The sequence below is a fragment of the Myotis lucifugus genome, unplaced genomic scaffold (assembly GCF_000147115.1).
Source record: "Myotis lucifugus unplaced genomic scaffold, Myoluc2.0 scaffold_0, whole genome shotgun sequence".
In the NCBI taxonomy this organism is placed as follows: Eukaryota; Metazoa; Chordata; class Mammalia; order Chiroptera; family Vespertilionidae; genus Myotis; species Myotis lucifugus.
The window spans coordinates 34,995,625-35,015,476 of record NW_005871048.1 but is presented as its reverse complement, the minus strand read 5'-3'; the positions used below and the strand labels follow the sequence as shown (position 1 = coordinate 35,015,476).

Here is a 19,852-nt window from a genome sequence, read left to right as displayed (position 1 = left end):
GGACCGCAGTGCCTCGGCCCTTGCAGCTGCTGTGGCTTTGTCTGGAAGGATGCCAGGAAGATGTCCAGTCTAATTAGCATATTACCCTTTTATTAGTATAGATTCTTTTAAGAATCTAAGCAGAGATCTGAGAACACCTGTGGGCAGGGCATCATGCTGAGCTGTTGGCCTGGTAGATGCACCTGCATCGTATTTGCATCGGAAGGACAGAGAGAGTGTGGGCCTAGCTGGCATGTGCTTTGGAACCCAAAGCCCATGAGGCCTGACTCCCACCCACTTGCTTAGCACCCTGAGCAAAGTACTTGACCCTCAAAATTCCCATCCTCACCTGTGGGATGGAGCAAGCCTGCCTGCCTCTACTGTGTGCTAATTCCACAAAATAATACATATAGCCTGTCATCGCCCCTGAGAAATGGGGCCCTCAGCTCTCTGGGCTCAGAACCCACGGCTGCCTTTCTTCACAAACTGCTGGAAGGAGCTCTCAGACCCAGAGAACTTCAGGAGGTGTCCATGGAGTCCCGACAGAATCCCTGATACAAAAACGCTGGTGGCTTGCTAGAAGGATGACGTGCAATTCTCCAGTTTAGAGCCTGCTTTCCCAAGCTCCCCTGGGATGAAGTCAGAAATCCTTAGCAAGATGCACCTTAGCTCAGACCCCACAGGAAATGGCAGCTCCAGGAATGAGCAGTGTCCCTGTGCTCTGGGTGTACGCAGCAAGGGGCCCCGGCCAGGACTTGCATATTCTTCATCATCCTTAAAAATAAAACTTACTGAGAACCTTTGTGAATTTAGGGCTCAGACTCCCTTTTGTCCAAGACTGAGCGAGTAGTTGCCCTTCCCTGTGCTTGGTCCTGGAGCACTGACATTCTGCACAAGTTAACAAATGGGACGATCATGTCAGACGAATATCATGACAAATTTGCAGGCAAAGCACCCCCAGTGGACTCCCCCATGTTCCCACAGCCATTCTTCTTGGACCTGCCTTACCGTCTTCTTAGGAGCCCACACCTGGCCTGATTAAATGGGGTCCCAAATTGTTGTTGGACACATGGCCACCCAGCTAAGGCTTATACTTGCTGGCTGTTCTTTCAAACTGATGTGGCCGTAGAAAGAAATGCCAGCAATGGCAGGTGCCAGGTTTCCTCCCTGTGGTCTTTGCCTTGCTGTCCGTCTCGCTAGAAGGGTCTGCCCCAAGATCTGCCTCTACTACAAGTCTTCGATCAGACCCTGGATTTAAAGTCAAAAGCTCCTCTCACCTCCCAACCCACTTCTCATGCTCTGTGTTTTTTCTCACATCACTTTTCTCAGTCTACTATGGAATGTATTCCTATGCTACTGTTCTCCCCGCTTCCAAATGTGAACCCCATGATGATAGGGGTTCACGTCTTCCTTCCAATGATGGAGATTTGGCCCCTACAACATACTCACTGTAGAAATGACTCTAGAAACATGCTCACTAAGACATCCATGCTGCCCATGAGAAGTCAGTTACAACCAAATTATCTATACTCTACTCATCGTAGTGCTTCTGACATGGTTGATAAATGCAACAGATTGGGAATACATGACTTATTCCCCCAAGGCCCATACCCCAGCTCTAATCACTTTAGAGACACCTGATTTCTCTAAGTCCAGCCTAGAAATGGATATATATGAAGCAGAAACATTCAGTCCTTAGACAAGTATAGGCTCTCCTGAGGGGTCATGCTGTGTTAATACCTCTGTCTATCCTGCCCCCAGCTCAGTACCTGCCCGCCCTTCCTCTAATCCACGTTGTGCAGCTGGTACCACCTCTGCCAGGCCGGACTTCTGTTCATCTCTTCGAATTTATCTTCACTTGGTCTTGACAATGATCTTGGCTTGACCAATCTTTAGTCAAGTTTTTGAATCTTCTCCTAGGCCTATCTATACATTTCCTTGCAAAAATCCAGTTTTAGTAAGAACCCTGCTGAGCTAGTTTAATCTCTCCACTCTCCAATATCTGATCAGGTTCTTCTTCCTCCCATGTCTGACCACCTGACTGTCCTCAGCAAGAACCCTGGTAGGTTGGATTTGTCAGAACCCCCTACCCCTGCTGATTCCTCAACGATTTTCCATCACTGACAGCACCACCTCCTGGGCTGTAAGTTCCCAGGTGCCCACATTATATTCAACCTTGAGCCCTTCTCCTCCGCCCACTGTAAAATCCACTGCAGGGGTCCCTGTACCTATTGGGATGGTCCTGGATAAGTCTGCCTCACCACCTATTTTAAAAGAAGGAATCTAAGTAGCACACGTTTTTAAAAATCCATAAGAACAATTCAGCTGACAGTTATTGATTTCCTTAAAAAATGAAAGAGAAGGAAAGACATTGATTTTGCCATTCTTCATCACAAATAATGATGGACCTGCTGAGCTACTTTTCCTCAGTCTAGAAAGATGAATTTTTTTTTTCATTCTGTTACAGTTAATTACAGGTAGAGAAAAAAATCTCAGGTTGACATGTGTAAGAAGGAGAACTTAAACACTGAAGGATAAGGACACACTTATAAAAAAAGGTTTTTTAAAAAGAGGCAAAAACAGTGTAGCATTTGTTCATTGTTCATTAGTATCTTCAGGGCCACTATGCAACATCAGTTGAAGAACAAAATGAAAATTTCCTTCCTTTTCCTGTTTTTCAACTGCCTTGCCCCCACTCCCCACCACTTTGTCCTAAGTGCATATTCATAGTCTTCATGGTAGTGTGGTAAAAGGATGACCTTAACTCAGTTATGTAGCATTTGCAGACACTTTAGAATCATTTCCACTGGGAGCGATGCAATTTTTGATAAGAAAAATACCGGCTGAGTGTCTATGTGCAAAGCTCAAGAGCCTACAAAGATGCTGGAAATACTAGTAAAATCTCTTCTCCAAGGAGTGTATAGTTTAGTGAGAGAGGTGGCACATCTGCCAGTTGCTTTAGGGGGTAGAATGACTCAGATGGTGTCTGGGGGAAGGACCATGAAGTTGAGTTTCATTCTTAAATTCATATTTATGGTGATTTGGTCCTTATCACTTTCCCAGATGACTTTTGTTGCCCAAATTAGCCAGTTTGACCAGCCAGTGCCTACAACTAAAAAATAATATGCATAAATTTGATAGACAGGAATCTTAGAGTGACAGTATTCTCAATGTGTGATATTAGTAAAATAAACTCTCCCGGTACATGTAGAGTTTGGTTGTGCTGTCACACTTGGCAAGTGAAAGATGTTCAAAGCCCCACAAAGATTTGCTATTTGCTATTCCGGGAATGACTCAACACTCCTTGGGGTGAATCTATGATTCTAGGACAAAATGGCCTCTGCTTGGGAATTGCCACCAATTAGCTGGATAGTTCATGTTTAAATTAGGAATATTACCCAAGCGGCCTCCAATTTAGATGGGTGCTGGCAGTAAGGAGGAAATCTGGCCAGTTGTGGAAAATTATGTCTCTGATCCTATAGCTTTCAAGACTGAAAAATGAGGAGACAGTCTTGTCTGATCAGGAGAGTGGATCTATATGCTCTGTTACAGCGAGACCACACATGTCAGCTAAGCACATGAGAGCCCAGATAAGGCAATTTCAACTCCTGAGTAAGCAGTAACCCCTTTTATAAAGCATGATCTATCAGGATTTGCTACAGGTATGCCCCCCAGATAGATGGCTTGTGCATCTGGTTAAATTGTAGGTAGTTTACAATAGAACTGAGAGATTATTTCTCTCTAAGATCAAAGACCTCTATCTGTTGCTCAAACAGTGAAAGGGGTCTTTCAGAAAGAAAATGAAGAGCTTGACTGTCCTTATGACTAGCATGCTGTCAAAAGTATATTGTGAAGGCCATTGGGCCAAGGGGATGAATAGATGAAGCTATAGGTGAGAACTTTATTTTTTTAATAATAAATCTATTTCTTCTTTACAAATTCATGTGGCAACACTATTCTCTTCATTTTATGAGTGAGAAAACTGAGCCACAGAGAGGTTAAATAATTTTCCCTGGATTTTACTTCTTGTTCATCCTGGAGTCATATCAGCGCTGGGTCCCCTGTGAAGGGGAAGGTAGAAGGTGTGTCTTTGGAGTTTCCCTTTCCTGGTTCTTGGTGTTCTTGCTGTACTTGGAAGGCTGGTCCTACCTTTGGCTGACCCTTCTACTCTTACTGAGTGAGCATTGAGGAAGGTCGCGTAAGTGAGTGCCTGGTCAATTTCCAAGAGAATTTTTGAATCCTGAGAGTGGCAGAAAGTGATAAGCTCTGGAAAGCAAAGAGATGTTCAAGAACTTACCAAGCTATGCCCTACATTAAAAAGTTCAAAAACATGGTAATTAGAAGTAGTTATGAAGCACATCCAAGCAGTATAATCAAATCCTAACCTAAATGGTCATGGAGGTTGGGATTTGAATTTATGAAAATATTGGAAACTTTATAAAGTAAAACCTCTTAAGTGGCCCTCTTATGTGTTATACTAAATAATATGGAGAGCAGAAGAAAGTTCCTTGCCTTCCTTGCCTGTCTTTCAAAGTAAACTCCCCTCTCCACCCACGCCTGACACAGACACAAGGGACCAGTGGTGGTAAATCCTTTTTTCTCCCTAAAATATTTTAAATGAATAGCAGCTCTCTTAAAATTGCTTTTCTCTCTTACCATTTCACTTTGATGTCCATCTTTCAGTTCCTTTCTCATCTTCACTTCTCACCCTTTCTGTTCTTGTCTCACTGACTAGCCATCTTTGTAGTTATACATGTGGGTAGGGAGCTGTCTCATCCCACTTTTTCAGTATTTTAAGAGCATTTGACATCCTCCCGAAAAATATTGACACATTATTTCCTAGCTCTCACTCCAGTTGAGGCCTGTACTCTAATTTGATTAATATACTTTCCCCATTTCCCATCCTCTTTTTCTGCCTGTCCCTTATGGATAACATATATATTTTCTCACCAATTGCTTCAAAGATATCTTTCCTTGGAGTTCTACCATTTCACAGTTTGTCAAGGTGTGGTTTCCATCTATTTATCTGGCTTGGGATTCATTGTGATTCCTAAGCCTGCAGATTCATGTCTTTCATCAAGTCTGAAGAACCCTTTTCCTACAGTGCCTCTTTCTAATTTTTTTTCTCTTCTTCTGACACATTTCTAGACACATGTTGAAAATTCTCTTACCTCTGTGTCTTTTAACCCTTCTTTTCTGTTTCCATCTCCTTAGCTCTTTGTACTACATTTGAGTAATTTTCTCAGATCTAATTTTCAGATCTCTTTCTGGTTTGCTCTTTCTTTATTCAGCTGGGTCTAATCTGTGTTATCTCTCTGTTGGATTTTTAATGTCATCTTTTCTGTTTTTCAGTAATAATTGAAAGCATTAATTTGAAGAAGCTTTATGTGGTTCTTGTAAAATCTGACTTTTAAAATACTTATTCTTTCCTCATGTTTTCAATTTCCATTTTATATCTTTAGTCTTTGTAAACATTTTAATTTTGGTTCTCATAGTTCTAGTACCTGAAATTCTTGGTAGTAGTGATGCGGGGAGTGAGGAGTTCTTGATCCCTGTGTCTACTGATCCTTGTTCATGGTGGAGGGTTTGTGTGTTTTGTAATTTTGATTGTGAGTTTTTCTTCAGGGGCTTTCTCAGTGGTAATCCAGTACAGGCTGAGGTTGAGTGTGTGTCCCTTCAGAGAGGTTTTGTGTGTGCTTTTGTCAGGAGCCCTATGGCTATCACCAGCCTGGGCCACTTTCTCTTCTAACTTCTCAAGTAGAGGTGCTTATCTAACTGAATGGCTGGTGGTGTTCCTTTACTGAGATAGGAAACACGAGGAGGACAAGGTTTGGTGGAAAGGCCATGAGTTTGAAACATCTAAGAGGAAAATGTCAAGAGGAAGTTGGATATATGTATCTGGAGCTTAAAAAAGAGATCTTGGATATAAATACTTTCTTATAGGTGATCATAGGATGAGGTTTCTGTTGAGCGATGATAGAGATACCTTGAATACAGGGACATGGAGGTTATTAGTGAATTTAATGGCAACTGTTATGGCGGTGAGATGGGATGAGAAGCTTGGAGTAGGAGATGAGGAAATGGAATCAGTGATTTAGACAACTTTCAATAAGTGTTCCAGTAAAGTTATGTAAAGCTTGAATTAATTTTTAAAGGAAATGTATAACTAATTAATTATGGTTAATTATGATTGGAAGGCAGAATCCTTTTAAAAAGTAAAAAAATATTAAACTAGTTTCTTGACAGTGAAAAGATCGCTAAGATGGAGACATAGGCCAGCACAGAGAGGATTCAAAGGACACTGAACCAATATTGAGTTGTAATAATAGGTAATATTTATTGAGTTTTACTATTGTTTCAGGTGCCATTCCAAATGCTTAACATATATTAAATAACTTAATCTCCACAATAACTCTATGAGGTAGGTACACTTATTATCTCATGCAGGACATGAAGAAACTGGTCACCAGAGAGGTTATGTAATTTGCATGGTAGGAGAACAGAGTTGTGATCCAGACTGTGGAGTTCATGTTCTTAACCACTACACAATACTGCTTCTCAAAATAGCCATGCACAAAGAAGTATTTGCATGTGGAAGCCAAGATACAGGCTCATCCATCTACAAGTATTGAAAATGCTATTATATAATCAGCATAATATAAACTAATGCTGACCCAAATACTTGTTTAAACTTCCCGGCTTTATATTATAGAACAAGACAGGCAGAAATGGAAGTGTCATTTGACCAACTTTAGCTTTAATCAGTGACCTTTAATAAACATGCACATTGTTCATTTAATTGCACCTGTAATTCTGGTGGACTCATTTCTGAGGTTATACAGGTAAGTAAGCAGAGTTCACAGCAGTCAGAAGCCACTTGCATCTCATTGCCAAAATGTATCATCTCACTGTCAAAATGTGAATTTCATTAACAAATGTCCTAAAATAAATGACTTTTTCCAGGTCCCTGGGGACTGGCTTTAACTAGAACATGTGTGTGTTTCTTTCCTTCCTAAGGATTTAACAACACGGACAGAATATGTGACAAAGAGTTTATTATCCGTAGAACAGCCACCAATCGAGTCCTGAATGTCCTCCGTCACTGGGTCTCAAAGCACGCGCAGGTAATTCAGTGGCCTCATTCATTATTTTTCAAGATTTTTTTAATCATCTTTTTAAGTCTTATACATGTACAATGCCTCCTGATTCTTTGGGATGAGAATTTCAAACCTTGAAATTGGAATGTAGGAAGGGAAGAAATAAGAGGACACACATGCTGATCAAAACAAACACATGTGTATTGCCAGCGTCTACTGTTTCAGACCTACAAGTGACGTGCCCTGTGGGCCCTAGAGCCACAGCAGGGCCACTGTACTAAGCCGCACAGAAGCACTGTTCACAGGGGCCTCTCTGTAAGTGGAGTTGTGCCAGGTGCACTGGTGTTCACTAGAGGTAAACAGCAGGTGTCCCTGGAGGTAAACAGAAGGTACCCTCTGGAGGTAAATGGCAGGTGTCCCTGGAGGTAAATAACACCCTAGTACCAGACACGCTGGTATCTGGGAAGGGAGTGTTTTCTCAGCCTGATTCATCATTTGGGCTCCACGAAGAGCAGTTAGAGCAAGGCAAGGAAGGCTCTTGGTAATGGATTGGTTCGACAGTTCAAATACAGAGAGCTGGTTTCAGCTCATGTTCCTGGAGGCCACACTGTGTGCCCTCCTCTCACGGACTGTGGGTATAGCCTGAACCAGTGAGCTCAGAGGAGGTGTGAATGCGACCCCTGACTTGATGGACCCTAAGCAAGCTGACCACTCTGATGCTCAAAGAAAGAATAACAACTCAGCTTTATCCAAGTTCATCTAAAGGTATGTACTCCCTTAAAAGCAATGTCCAGCTATGAGATGAGACTGCTGGTCTGAAAACCTGCATTATAATCAGACTCTGCCAATTAACCCCCTCACCTTAGTTATCTCTGGTTTTCATATCACAAAAATGAAGGGCTTGAACAAGAGGATTTTTCATTATCTGAGTCATTTTGTGCTAGTTGAGTTCATTTAAGGACGAATGTAGCATTATTGTGGCATCCTGATTATTTTGATTAATAGCTTTAAAAAAATGAGTAGGAAGTTGTACCCATTTAAAAAATACAGGCCAACATGGAATGATTGTGTTTTTCCTCACATGGTAGACTAACCAGGGACACCACTTCATTTTATAGAAAACAGAAAAGCTACAATGAAACAACAGGGTGTAAATTCACCCCAAATAATTAGATAACCAAGCTTACCACAAAGTATTAGGTATCATGTATTCATTTCTCATTTCTTATCGAAGGTGACTAATATTGGCAGATTCTACCCTGAACTTGAGTCAGGAGAAATAAAAAGTTGCAAAGGTGTAAGTGTTAGTTCTCCTTAGATGTCATGCTCAATTCCCTCCACCCCAATGTAGTGCCAGAATGCCGTTTCTTTTTCTAGAACCTTCTTGCTTTTTCTTTTTTTATTGACATTTAAAAAAAACCTTTATTGTTGAAAGTATTACATACGCCCCCACCCACCCATTGCCTTTTCTTTAGTAACTATTTGGTAAAAAAGAATGTTTCTTTTTTTTTCCTGATTCTAAAATTTTGCACCTGTTAATATATTCTGCCCCAGTTTCTCCTCATTTTGTGCACTTTTTCACTCATTATTACCTTTTGTGTTGAAAGCAAAACCATGAGGCCAACCTGAGTTCCTCCCATATGCCTGTCGATGGATTAGCAAGAGCAGCAGCCCAGGGTCGGGGCACCTGTGTCTTTCTTCCAACCCTGCCACTCTGTCTTCTCTGGTGCCATGAGCTAGTCACTTGGCCTCTCTGGGTGTTAATTTTCTCTTCTGAAAATGAGAACAACCACCACCCTCCTACCTCCTCCAAGGATGTGGTGAGAGTTAAAGGCTATGTTGAATTGAAAAGCATGAAAGGCATAAAGTACAGTATAGATATGTGTGACTAAATCCCTCCAGCTTCCACATTTCATCTCCCTACAACTAGCCCATAAGCTCCTTGCAGACCGGGCTTGTCCCTTTCATCTCTGTGTCTCCCTTCACGGGGTTCTGCAATGTTGGGCACATGGTCATAGTGGTCAAGTTGAGTTTGCATATTAATGTTGCTGTTGTTCATCCTCTTGGGGAGGTCATTCTCTAGCTTTTAAAGTTCCCACCTCAGCCGAGACCGAAATCAGGGCTGCGTGTGTGGAGAATCCAACTTAAGGACATGTTTGTATAGTCCACACACTTCATGAGAGTTTCTGGCTGGGAGCCTTTATATGTCATTTGCATGATTCCAGATGCCAAGGTGTCTGCAGGCTCCGGAGCGGCTGAGCTTGTAACCAGATGCTTCTGTGGCTGCTTTGTCTTCTGCGCACAGACAGGTCGGGGAGGGATTTGAGGCTGGCTATAGACAGTTCAGATCTGTGCTCGAGTCTCTGTCCAAGGCCTTGTATGTATGATCTTTAGCAATTTTGGTTTTCCTGACTTGTTTTATTGGCCAAAAAATTCTGAAAAGATGCTCTGTCCACTTAGTTGAGGAATTTTACAGGCCACCCAATGGCACTGATAGAGGGGCCTGCAGCTGTGTCCACAGGTTATGACTCACTTCACCAGACTCGGTACCATCTGAATGACAATGAAACAATTGCTCATTTTCTTAATGGTGGGCTTAAGGGGAATATTTTTATGAGATCAGACAAAAATGATCTACTTACATAAACATTTCCTTCCCAAAGGAGTGTATGGAGGGAAGGTTGCTGCTCCCTTTTCTGTGTGCCCACCGCCTTCATTCAGTTCTAATAAGGATTGAGCTCCAGAGTGTGCCAAACACTTGGGTGGGTGTAAACATGAGCAGGGTGCCAGCGACCTCTGACCTCATGGAGTTCCCAGCCATTGGAAAAGATGCCCACTAGTGGACGTTGCACTTAGTGTAATTACTGGGTGACAGGCTAGTAAATCTGCTTCTGATCATCTCAGACTTGAAGGCAGAGGACAAAACGCCTGCACATCTTTAAGAGAGTTGCTAGGCCACTAACCAAGATAAACAAAGGGCCCGAGAAACTGACCCTGGGAGCAGTTGTGATCGCCCACCTGTGGGTGAGGCAGGAGAGCTCAATGAGTAGGTGTTTCCAGAGAGAGCTGTCAGTTTAGTCCTCTACCTCCGGGGGAAGAGGAGGAGATCTTCCTTCTCACTTCAACCAGGTGAGAGAAGCTCCCAGGAAATGGACCCTCCTCTCTGTGAAGGTGAAAGGTGTTTGCTGGGGCGAAGTGAAAAAAGGTGGGTTGTTGGGAGTGAGTGGCATTCATTCATGCTTCTGTGAAACAGGTGGGTCAATGGGCAGTCGGTCTGGGTTGCCCTGGATGCTGCCCAGGATGACTGCCTGGAGGGAAGAGGTAGACCACTGGCAGCCCAGGGCCTGGGGGAGTTGAAAGTGATCCACAGGAGACCGGACATTTGCTGAGTCAGCGTAGCTGGCCGTAAGTCTCCGATAGAGAGAGCTCTAAAAATCCCACCAAGTGCCCCATAAGAGGAAGAGCTAGTCACTGTCCATCTGCCACATTCAGAGGAGCCAGGGCCGGCTCCACCTGCTCCAGCACGTCATGCCGGGCGACGTCCTTACGCCTGGATCCCAGCCTGAATCAGAAGCCATAGCAAGCAAGTGGAGAGGAGATGATGGAGAGAGAAGAAGGGGTATCCATGTGGGCTTCCAGGCTTGAAGCAGCCCAGGCGAGGACAGGAGGGGAACATCTAAGTCTGGACTGAACTGGACTTTTGATTACTATATTAGACTGGACATTTTGACGGAAGAAACAAGATGGTTCTTATAACTGAAAGGCTTTGGTGCCTGCCTAAAACTACATGCAGGGTGGGGAAGGACGGACCACGGAGCAGTTTAATGGGACTGGTGAGAAGTAGTCCTTCTGCTTGGTGATTCCATCATTGTTTATGATGCAGGAAGTGTAGGTAGCAATTTCACAGAGTTACTTTCCTTCAGGAGTCTGTTTTGTGTCACTTAAACAGATGATTTTTTCTTTGCTAAAGGTGGATGTGGGGAGTGCTCCCTCCCTCTAACAGCCACTGAGGACCTGGGCTGTGAGCAGGCTCCTGCCCAGCCTCCAGGGGTCCCTGGCCAGGCAGCCGGTGGAGCCAAGCTAATGCTGTCCCAGGGAAGGGTCAGGAAACCCTGCTGTCCTGGAGACCCCGGATACCCCACCTGGCAGGTGGGTTAGGATGGCTGCCCCACCGCTCCCCGGGCCTCAGAATGCAGTGCGGTGCCTGGGGCCCCACTACTTCCCATTGACCTCTGCATATCGAAGCTAAGGAATCGCAGATGTCCACCAGTACAAACCAGTGTTTGTTCACACAGTCGATGTCCCATGAAAGCAGCCAAAGTGAAATAGGGAATGCTCTGTTTCATTTAATTAGGCCAGCAACTGAGGTTCCTTCTGGCTCCTCCTGATTTCAGGGGCCTAGTCTGGTGCTCACTTTCACACTCTCACAGCAGATCCTGCCCAGGTGATTTTATCACCATTTGTCCTCTCCTTCTCCCCTCCGGACAGACTGCCCTGGGCATCACATTTCCTTCACTGGTGAGGACTCAGGTGAGGACAGAAATCTGGAACCATCAGTTCTATCTGGATTCTAGTGTTAGCTGGCTATCGTCCTCCTCTGTAAAACTGCCAGAATGATCTGTATGGGGTTCTCAGGCACAAGTGCATTATGTGTCAGATTGCTCTAAAAAACATAAAATGTAAGAATCTATCGGATAGATATGGATCTTCTTTTTATTTTTTTTAATCCTGAAGATAGATTTTCATTCCCTTACTCTTTTTTTCCGTGCAGGCCAATAACCAAGTAAGAAGCTCCTAGTTCAGTGATGGCGAACCTTTGGAGCTCGGCGTGCCAGCATTTTGAAAAACCCTAACTTAACTCTGGTGCCGTGTCACATATAGAAATTTTTTGATATTTGCAACCACAGTAAAACAAAGACTTATATTTTTGATATTTATTTTATATATTTAAATGCCATTTAACAAAGAAAAATCAACCAAAAAAATGAGTTCGCGTGTCACCTCTGACACGCGTGTCATAGGTTCGCCATCACTGTCCTAGTTCCTTGAGCTCCATACCTCAGTTTTCCCCTCTCTTTTATACATCTCTATTATTATCCTTTAAACAGCCCCTGAGCTTCCTGTGCTTGTCTGTAACAGTGCTCGGCGAGACATTGCAGCAGGATCAAAGTCAGTGTGAAGCAGGATTAAATGGAACTTATTTTCCGTTCCCATTAGTTGCCATGACAGAAATTTCGCTTCCTCTGTAGAGCCAGTGGGATTCGTTAGCCTTTGTGGATGGATTCGCTGGGAGAAAACACTGGGAGGCCCCACATGGGATTTCATGTACACCGATCGCTTCTCCTCTCTGCTGTAAGAGGTTTCTGAGGGAGGTGCTGTGAGGAGCCCTTGTTTTTCCCAAGTCGAGTTCTACACTCTGGGACTTTGGAAGCACTTCTGCGGACCATGGCAGGCAGGGCGCAGTCCTCAGGCCCCTCCCTGGCCAGCAGCCACCCATCACGTGAGAGCTACCTGGGGACCCCACGGAGCCGCAGGGCACTGGGGCCCTGGCTGCTTTGTTCAGGCCCCAAGGTTCCGCCTCACTGTGGCCTTTTCATTGTGTTCCTCTCCTGCCCACTCTGCTCCCAGTACCATCCACCTGTATCTCCTGATCGCTTTGCACAGAGCTGCTCCCTGGATGCGGGTCACAGGCTCCACTTCCAGGGCAGTCCTGTGACTCTGAGTCTCTCCTCTCCATGGGGAAGGGATGGAGTACAGTTTGCCTTCCAGCTGTCTTCATCCGCCTTTTCTCCTCAAATGGAGCAGGGCATGGAGAACATTTTCCAGAGGCTTCTGTTTGAGTTAAGCTCAAAGATCATCTTGGGGGCATAAATTTAAAAAAAAATCAGGAAGCAGACCCTTTTCAAATATTTCTTTTCCCCTTCAATCTTTGTCATTGTCTTGAAAGCTGTAATCCATATCAATTAGCTGCCTATCTGGAAACCAATGGAAAACATAGCGTCGGGGGGGAGGGAGTGTCCTCTTTTTTCTGATAAATGCTTTTTTAAACAAACAAAAACAAAAAACCGACAGATTCTCTTTAAAGGCTTGAAGATGTAAGCGTGGGAGCTATCTGACTTTAAGGCTGTGGGGCAGTATTTAAAATTCTTATAAGCACAGCTGTTCAGGTCTAGAGTCTGGAATTTAGCAACTCATTCAAATGCAGAGTCATCTGTTAGAAAATGATCAAATGGATGATCTTCTGCACAGTTTTTCCTTCTTGCTGAGTTGGTGTCATTCATTGCCATTTGCCTCTGCTCAGTTATTTTTGTTCTAACGTACCTTCCACAGTTTGCATTGTGCCTTTTCCTAGTAGCCTCCCACTTCACATCTGCTAAAATCATTTCCCAAACTGCCAGTTTAAGAAGAATTAGGTCGCTTATTACCACTTGTCTCAAAATCACATCCCCTTCCCATGAACTTTTGTCCATTCATTCAATAAACATTGGAGGGCCCACCAGGAGCACCTGTGCTTACCGAATTTGGGGGTTCATTATATCTGGGTGTTACTACCTTTTCCTGGTACCCAGGCTCTTCTGTGACAGGTGCGCGTTTCCTGTGCGTTCCGTTCCTCTTGGACGGTTCTAGGACTTTATGAGTAAGTGTTGAGCAGCTAGTGGCAAGGTTAGCATTACCTGGTATTGCTTCCTAGGGTTTCATTCCAAACTCAATGCCTTCCCTTGTGTTTTTCAATTAGGCTGTTCTTTCTGTCATGGTGAACAAAGAGGCTCTTAACATATTTTTGTAGTTAGGTGATGAGAAGTGCTGGAAAACCTTGCCTGTCACTTTTCCACGGAGGAACCCTGATTCAGAGTCCAGGTTGCCCAGAGGTGGCAAGAAGGTCAGCAGGCCGGAGTTGGTGGCGGGCGGACAAGGCCCACAGCTGCCGTGCAGGGTCTCCCTGACAGCTAGTAGCCAGCACAGCCTCCCCTGGGAGAGGGTGACAGTGTTGAAGTTCTGAATAAAGATTCACCTCCTTAAAAAAGCTGAAAACCACGCTGGTAAGGAGGCTTGTTACCTCCAGTTTATGAGAATGAGGAATCCCATGGAGGGCGCCCTGGTGTTGTCAGGGTTCATTTGCATAGATCTTGGGATGATCACTGGGCATCTCTGTCCAGTTTCCCACTTGATAAAAGGGCCCCAGATATAACCTAAATATAGACCACAATTTACATTAAATTTTCATCTCCTCCAGTCAAAAAAGATAGAAGACTGTAGTGTGCTTTTCATTTTTCTGAAAATCATTATGTCAAACCCCTTATTGTTGAGCCTAACGCATCCTAAGACCCTTCTTTATGAGCCCATCTCTCCAGGTTTTAAAATTATTTTTGTGGTTTTACTCCACTCTGCAGTATTTCCACTTTCCTTTAAAAATAAACCTCTGGCGATTGTTAGGAATACATTGTACTGATTACGGTGAGAAAATTACTCTCATAATTCTCTTTACCCTCAAACTGTGTTTATTGAATCTGATTTCCCAGTGTCCTAGAATTCCCTTGGCCATACGCAGTATATTACTAACGATCACCCTGCTCTCCTGAAAGAATGAATGTAATTTCCATGATGCCTAAACTATCAACAGGGATTCGTTTTAAAGTGCTGGAGAATCTGATTTATTGACTCACAGATTATTTTTCTGTTGTGTGATCTAGTCTTATTAACATAGACCTAAATCTCAACGTCTCTATCTCAAATAGTTGCTAGTATAGGTGGGAAATAGTTCCCGACTTGGCATGGTAACCAGCTACTGTGTTATGTGTCTTGAAGCCCAACCCACCAGCACTGATTCACTGATACCCACTTCTTCTGCAGAGTCTGTGTGGTGTAGCAGTTAAAACCTCAGGCTTCAGCCAACACTGCCTGGACTTGAGTCCTGGGTCTGCCACCTGCTACCTGCGTGACTTTGGTCATGATACTTAGATTCGTTATACCTAGACTTCCTTGCATATAACGTGGGAATAATAATGATTGAGACTATGCTGCTACTGAGGGTTAAATTAGATAATGAAGTTATTAAAGTATCACCTAGTATGTGGCAAATTCTCACTGTCTTAGTTATGATTACTGCTCCAGGCATTGCTCCCTGACCTAGAGGAAATACTGACTTTCTAATCATACGGTAATGTGTTTGAGTAGCATCCGTAAGGTCTTGGGAAAATATCCTCACCTCACAATACGTATCTCTTGAGGAGGATTATAGCACCATCCATCGGTGATGTGTTCCTAAGCATTTGCTGGGTGCCACTCTCCAGTCCTTGACACTTGCTCAGGCTGTCCCCTCCGGGCAGGGTTTAGACCTGCATCTCCAGGCCCGGCCTCTCTCCTATGCCCCAGTCAGGCACTGCCAAGCTCTCGCCTGCATTTGGACGGCCCCTCCGCAAGCCTCTCTCCCTGGGTTTCACGGGTTAATATTTCTGTCCTCTGCCCATCTGCCCAGACTTCTGTTCCCTCTCTGCCTCTCCCCTAAAGCCTTATGTACTGAGGTGCTCAAGAATAGTAGGAAAAATGAGCTATAGTCTCCTTTTTAGAGATTTAAATGTCAAAGTCTCACATTTTCTGGTCTCTTCACCTTTGAAAGTAAGATGGGGTTGTTGTTTTCCTAATCGTTTGTCTCCTTATCCCTGCTTCATGAATTGGAAAACAAAAAGTACCCTAAATAAACTGTTGCTGTGATAACTTCAGGGAATGCCTCAGGTCCTCGGGGTGCCATAGGATTCACTCATCTGGAGCATGAAGCTTTGTGAGATGACCTTCAGCAGGCAGCTTCCCTACACAGGGCCCTGCTCCTGCACAGGCTGCGGTCCAATTCCAAGGCAATGCCCAATCCCAGATAATCAGATGGCCCAAGAGCGCCATCTAGTGAACATCCTGAGTGCTGCCACGCCATCGTCTACCACCTAATAGTCTCATTTCCTACTTCAGGGACATACAGTCAAAAATTAGATTCTATATAATTACAAAATGGCTGTCAGAAAGATTTATTATGAATACTCTACCTCTGATTTAAATAGTGTAAGTGACTTTTAGCTGCTTCAGATTTCATTTTAACTGGGACTTTTGAATGGCCAATTCTGCATTTTACATGCATTGGTTCAAAAAGGAAATTTTACAGGCTAGGTAGTACATCAGATGATTCAGATTTTTTTAGTCAGTTTTGGAAGAGTGTTTTGCATGATTTTTTTAAAGGCAAAGTCTTGCTACTCCAAGGGTGATCCACATCACTAGGGGCTCCTTAGAAAAGTAGAATCTCAGTCCCCATTCCAGACCTGCTGTGCCAGAATCGGCGGTGATTTGTAGCCACATGACAATTTGAGAAGTGCAGGTGTAAAGGACTCTTACTGGAGCTGGAGGGAAGACCCATGTTTCTCGTCTGAGCCACCCCCTCCTTACACCTCTCCTCTCATCCCAGTGGCCCCTGCTGAAACCAGATCATGGCTCCGGCCTTGTCTGTCCCTGGATCAGCTGAGAAAGAATTGAAATCATATGCAGGAAGTCACTTTGAACATGGTAAAAACCTGTGCAAATATAAGGGGAAATTATGAGTGAGAATTTTCATATTTCAGACTCGGCCATCATCAGACAATCTGCTTACATTAACTACATCAGCGGCAGTGTGAGCATTCACCTGTAACCATTTGTCATGCTCCTAAGAGTGTTTGGGCAGATGTGACCAAGTTTTCAAAGGTCAAAGGTCTCTCTCAGGCTAGTCTTCCCAGAGCTCGAATAATAAAATTATATTCTGTTTTTCTCAACAAGACCGTTCACACAACTCACCTTTCTAGGGTCTCAGAAGGGTTCCCTTTGTAAAGTCCAGCATGCGGCACAGGAGGTGTTTCATGATGCTTGTTGATTAAACCACTAATTAGCCTTCAGCAAGGTCCAACACTGGCCTGAAGTCCTCCACACTAATCTATTTATGATAATCAGATTATTGATATCATTAGAGACCTAACATTACTACAGGAGGATTTGATCGTCTCAGTAATAAATACCAACTATTCATTAAGAAAAAGACTCCTGATGGCTGAGAAATCTTCGGTAGTGCACACAGATTGGAGTAGGTGAGATCATTAACTGTTAAAATAAGGGAGAGGGTGGGACAAAGAAAAAACAACAGCAACAAGGCATTACTCTCTTCTTGCATACATTTTAAAAGAAAAATCAACAGCCAACAATCTGCTGGACAATATCGGTGAAATTGTAGGAAAACATATTTGCAGTTCTATAATTGGTAAGAGGTGTTAGCATCTGTGTTGCCTTGGGCCCTGGTTGCTCCTGTTCCGGAAGAAATGGTGCTGATGGTCAAACAGGGAGAGTAAAATATTGAGGAAAATGTGTCACATGGTTCTCCACTAAACTGAGGTGCAAAAATATTCAATTCAGATTAGGTTAGACTTTGGCACTGTCTTCATTTTTTGAAATTATAAACTTTTTTGCCCCTAATTTACTAAATATAACAAAAGTATGTTTTTTAAATTGAGTTGATTGCAATTAGTTTTTTAAAAAAAATATTTTTATTGATTTCATAGAGGAAAGGAGAGGGAGAGAGATAGAAACATCAATGATGAGAGAGAATCATTGATTGGCTGCTTCCTGGGGATTGAGCCCGAAACCCAGGCATGTGCCCTGACCGGGAATTAAACCATGAACTCCTGGTTCATAGACCAATGCTCAACCACTGAGCCACAGTGGCTGGGCAGGGCAAAGCTCTTCACCCCCTGGGTCAACTAAAGAAGGCTCCTGGGAAAAATGACATCACTCCCTGAGCTTGAAAGATGAATAAAAATAAAAGTGGAGAGAAGGCACAGTGTTCCAGGCAAGGGAAGCACAAATCTCTTTGAGAAATTCCCATCCCTGGAAAGCCTGGTAGAAATAACAACAACAGAGCCCCATCCCAAACCAATAAGTCAGGACCTCTAGGGGAAGTCTAAGGCACATACATTTTATTTCCCACACATAGCTCTAGAGAATGTATCATGACAAATAGTGTCACGTAACATGGAGCTAAACCCTTCAAAACGGAAATTTAAAAATACCCATTTTATTTTGTAGGATTTCGAACTCAACAATGAACTAAAGATGAACGTCCTAAATTTGCTAGAAGAAGTTTTGCGAGACCCAGACCTTCTTCCCCAAGAAAGGAAAGCCGCAGCCAATATCCTGAGGTAAAGGCAATTGCAGGTGCCTATTAATGACATTGGTTGATTTGTGCTGTGTCACAGAAGATGAGATCCTATACAACTAGACCCTGGGGGCAGCAGGGGTTCTGCTCTCAGGGGGGAAGGGTCACCTGTCATCTTCGTTTTCCTGCCATCTCGGGAAGCCTTCGGGCTGAGCGACGTAGGTTGTGTGGAGGGCGATCGATCGTTCCTGCTTGTGTGGGCAGACCGTGGTTTACTGTGGAACCAAAAGTGAAGGGTGGAAGCCTCGAGGGTCCTCCCCTGTGAGCCCAGCAGGCATTGGCAGAGAGGTTTCTTTGCCTCACTTGTGTGTCTGAGCAGGTGGCAGCGTTTCAGCAAGAGCCTCCTGCAGCTGGCTGTGGATGTGCCACCCAGAGGAGGCATGCATTTTCTTGGCTCGGTTCACTGGTCCTAGACCAGTTTTACTATCAATGTCTCGGGCTGGGATTTCCACATCATGTAGGTTATATAAATCTGGACCCCACACATCCATGTCATAACGGCTTGCACCTGGTTTGGTCTGTCCACCCAGCATCCAAGCAGGTAACAAGCTGTCTTACAGCTTCTTGAACTAATGGTGGCTTTTTTTCTAGTCCACTCTCTGTAGGGACCAGCCGTCGGTGGCTCTGTGCAGACATTCCAGTGTCCACCTCCCTCACGGCTCTGTGGTCTGTCTCTGCTGGGAGGTGGGAAGCCAACAGCATCTGTCTGCCCCGCCTGGTTCTCCTTCCGTGCTCTAACTGCTAGCTCCCTCTTCACTTGCAACCTTCGGAAAGAATCCTTTTTTCCTTCCAAGGTCTGCTCTACTGGTTCTCTGTGATAAGAATGCTTATGTATAGAGGGGAAACCATTTTCACTCAGCCCACCAGGTTGTTCAAAGTCCATCCCTGATGTGGCAATGACAGATTTGGGTCCGTAACGTTTCAACAACTGGCCCATAAGGCATTCTTAGCCCCGTTAGCTCAAGATCTCATAGCCAGCCCCTTCTCTGATCTAGGAGTTGTCACGGGTTGAATTGTATCCCTCCTCCCCCCAAATATAGTGAAGTCTTACTTATTTGGAAGTAAGGCCATTGCAGAAGTGATTAGTGAAGATGAGGTCATACTGGAGTCAGGTGGGCCCCTAGTCCAATATGACATAAGAAGACGGCCATGTGAAGACAGAGATGCAGAGAAGATGCACACGAAGATGGAGCAGAGATTGGAGTTATCTGGCTACAAACTAAAGAATGCCAAGGGGCTCACCGAAGCCTGGAGGGAAGGAAGGCCATGCTTGGGGAAGCATAGGAAGGAGATGGTCTGGCAGGTCCCAGAGCTGAAGCAGCAGGAGATGGAACATTCACATCATGAGGAGAAGCAGGGTCTGCGCAGGCTGAGCTGTGAACACAGCCTGCGGTCGCAGCAGCATGCCAGCAGCCCGGAGAGTGTGGGCTGGTCTCAGGCCCGTTGCTCCTGGTGCTGTTTTTAAGCCTACTGGATTTCTACCATTGAAGGAAACATTTTCCAGGCATGGAATTTGTATAATCCCATTTCCATCTGGTATTTCATTTTAAATGCG

The 19,852-nt window shown here is 44.2% G+C and overlaps 1 protein-coding gene across 2 annotated transcripts in view; it reads left to right on the top strand.

Moving 5' to 3' along the window:
- The window catches only part of RASGRF2 (Ras protein specific guanine nucleotide releasing factor 2), a 122,072-nt gene that overhangs the window by 86,910 nt on the left and 15,310 nt on the right, over window positions 1–19,852 (top strand). For both annotated transcript variants that reach the window (XM_023750319.1, XM_023750310.1), the window contains 2 exons: window positions 6,997–7,103; window positions 18,168–18,280. In XM_023750319.1, the coding sequence (XP_023606087.1) occupies window positions 6,997–7,103; window positions 18,168–18,280 (220 nt within the window). The remainder of the gene's footprint in view (window positions 1–6,996; window positions 7,104–18,167; window positions 18,281–19,852) is intronic.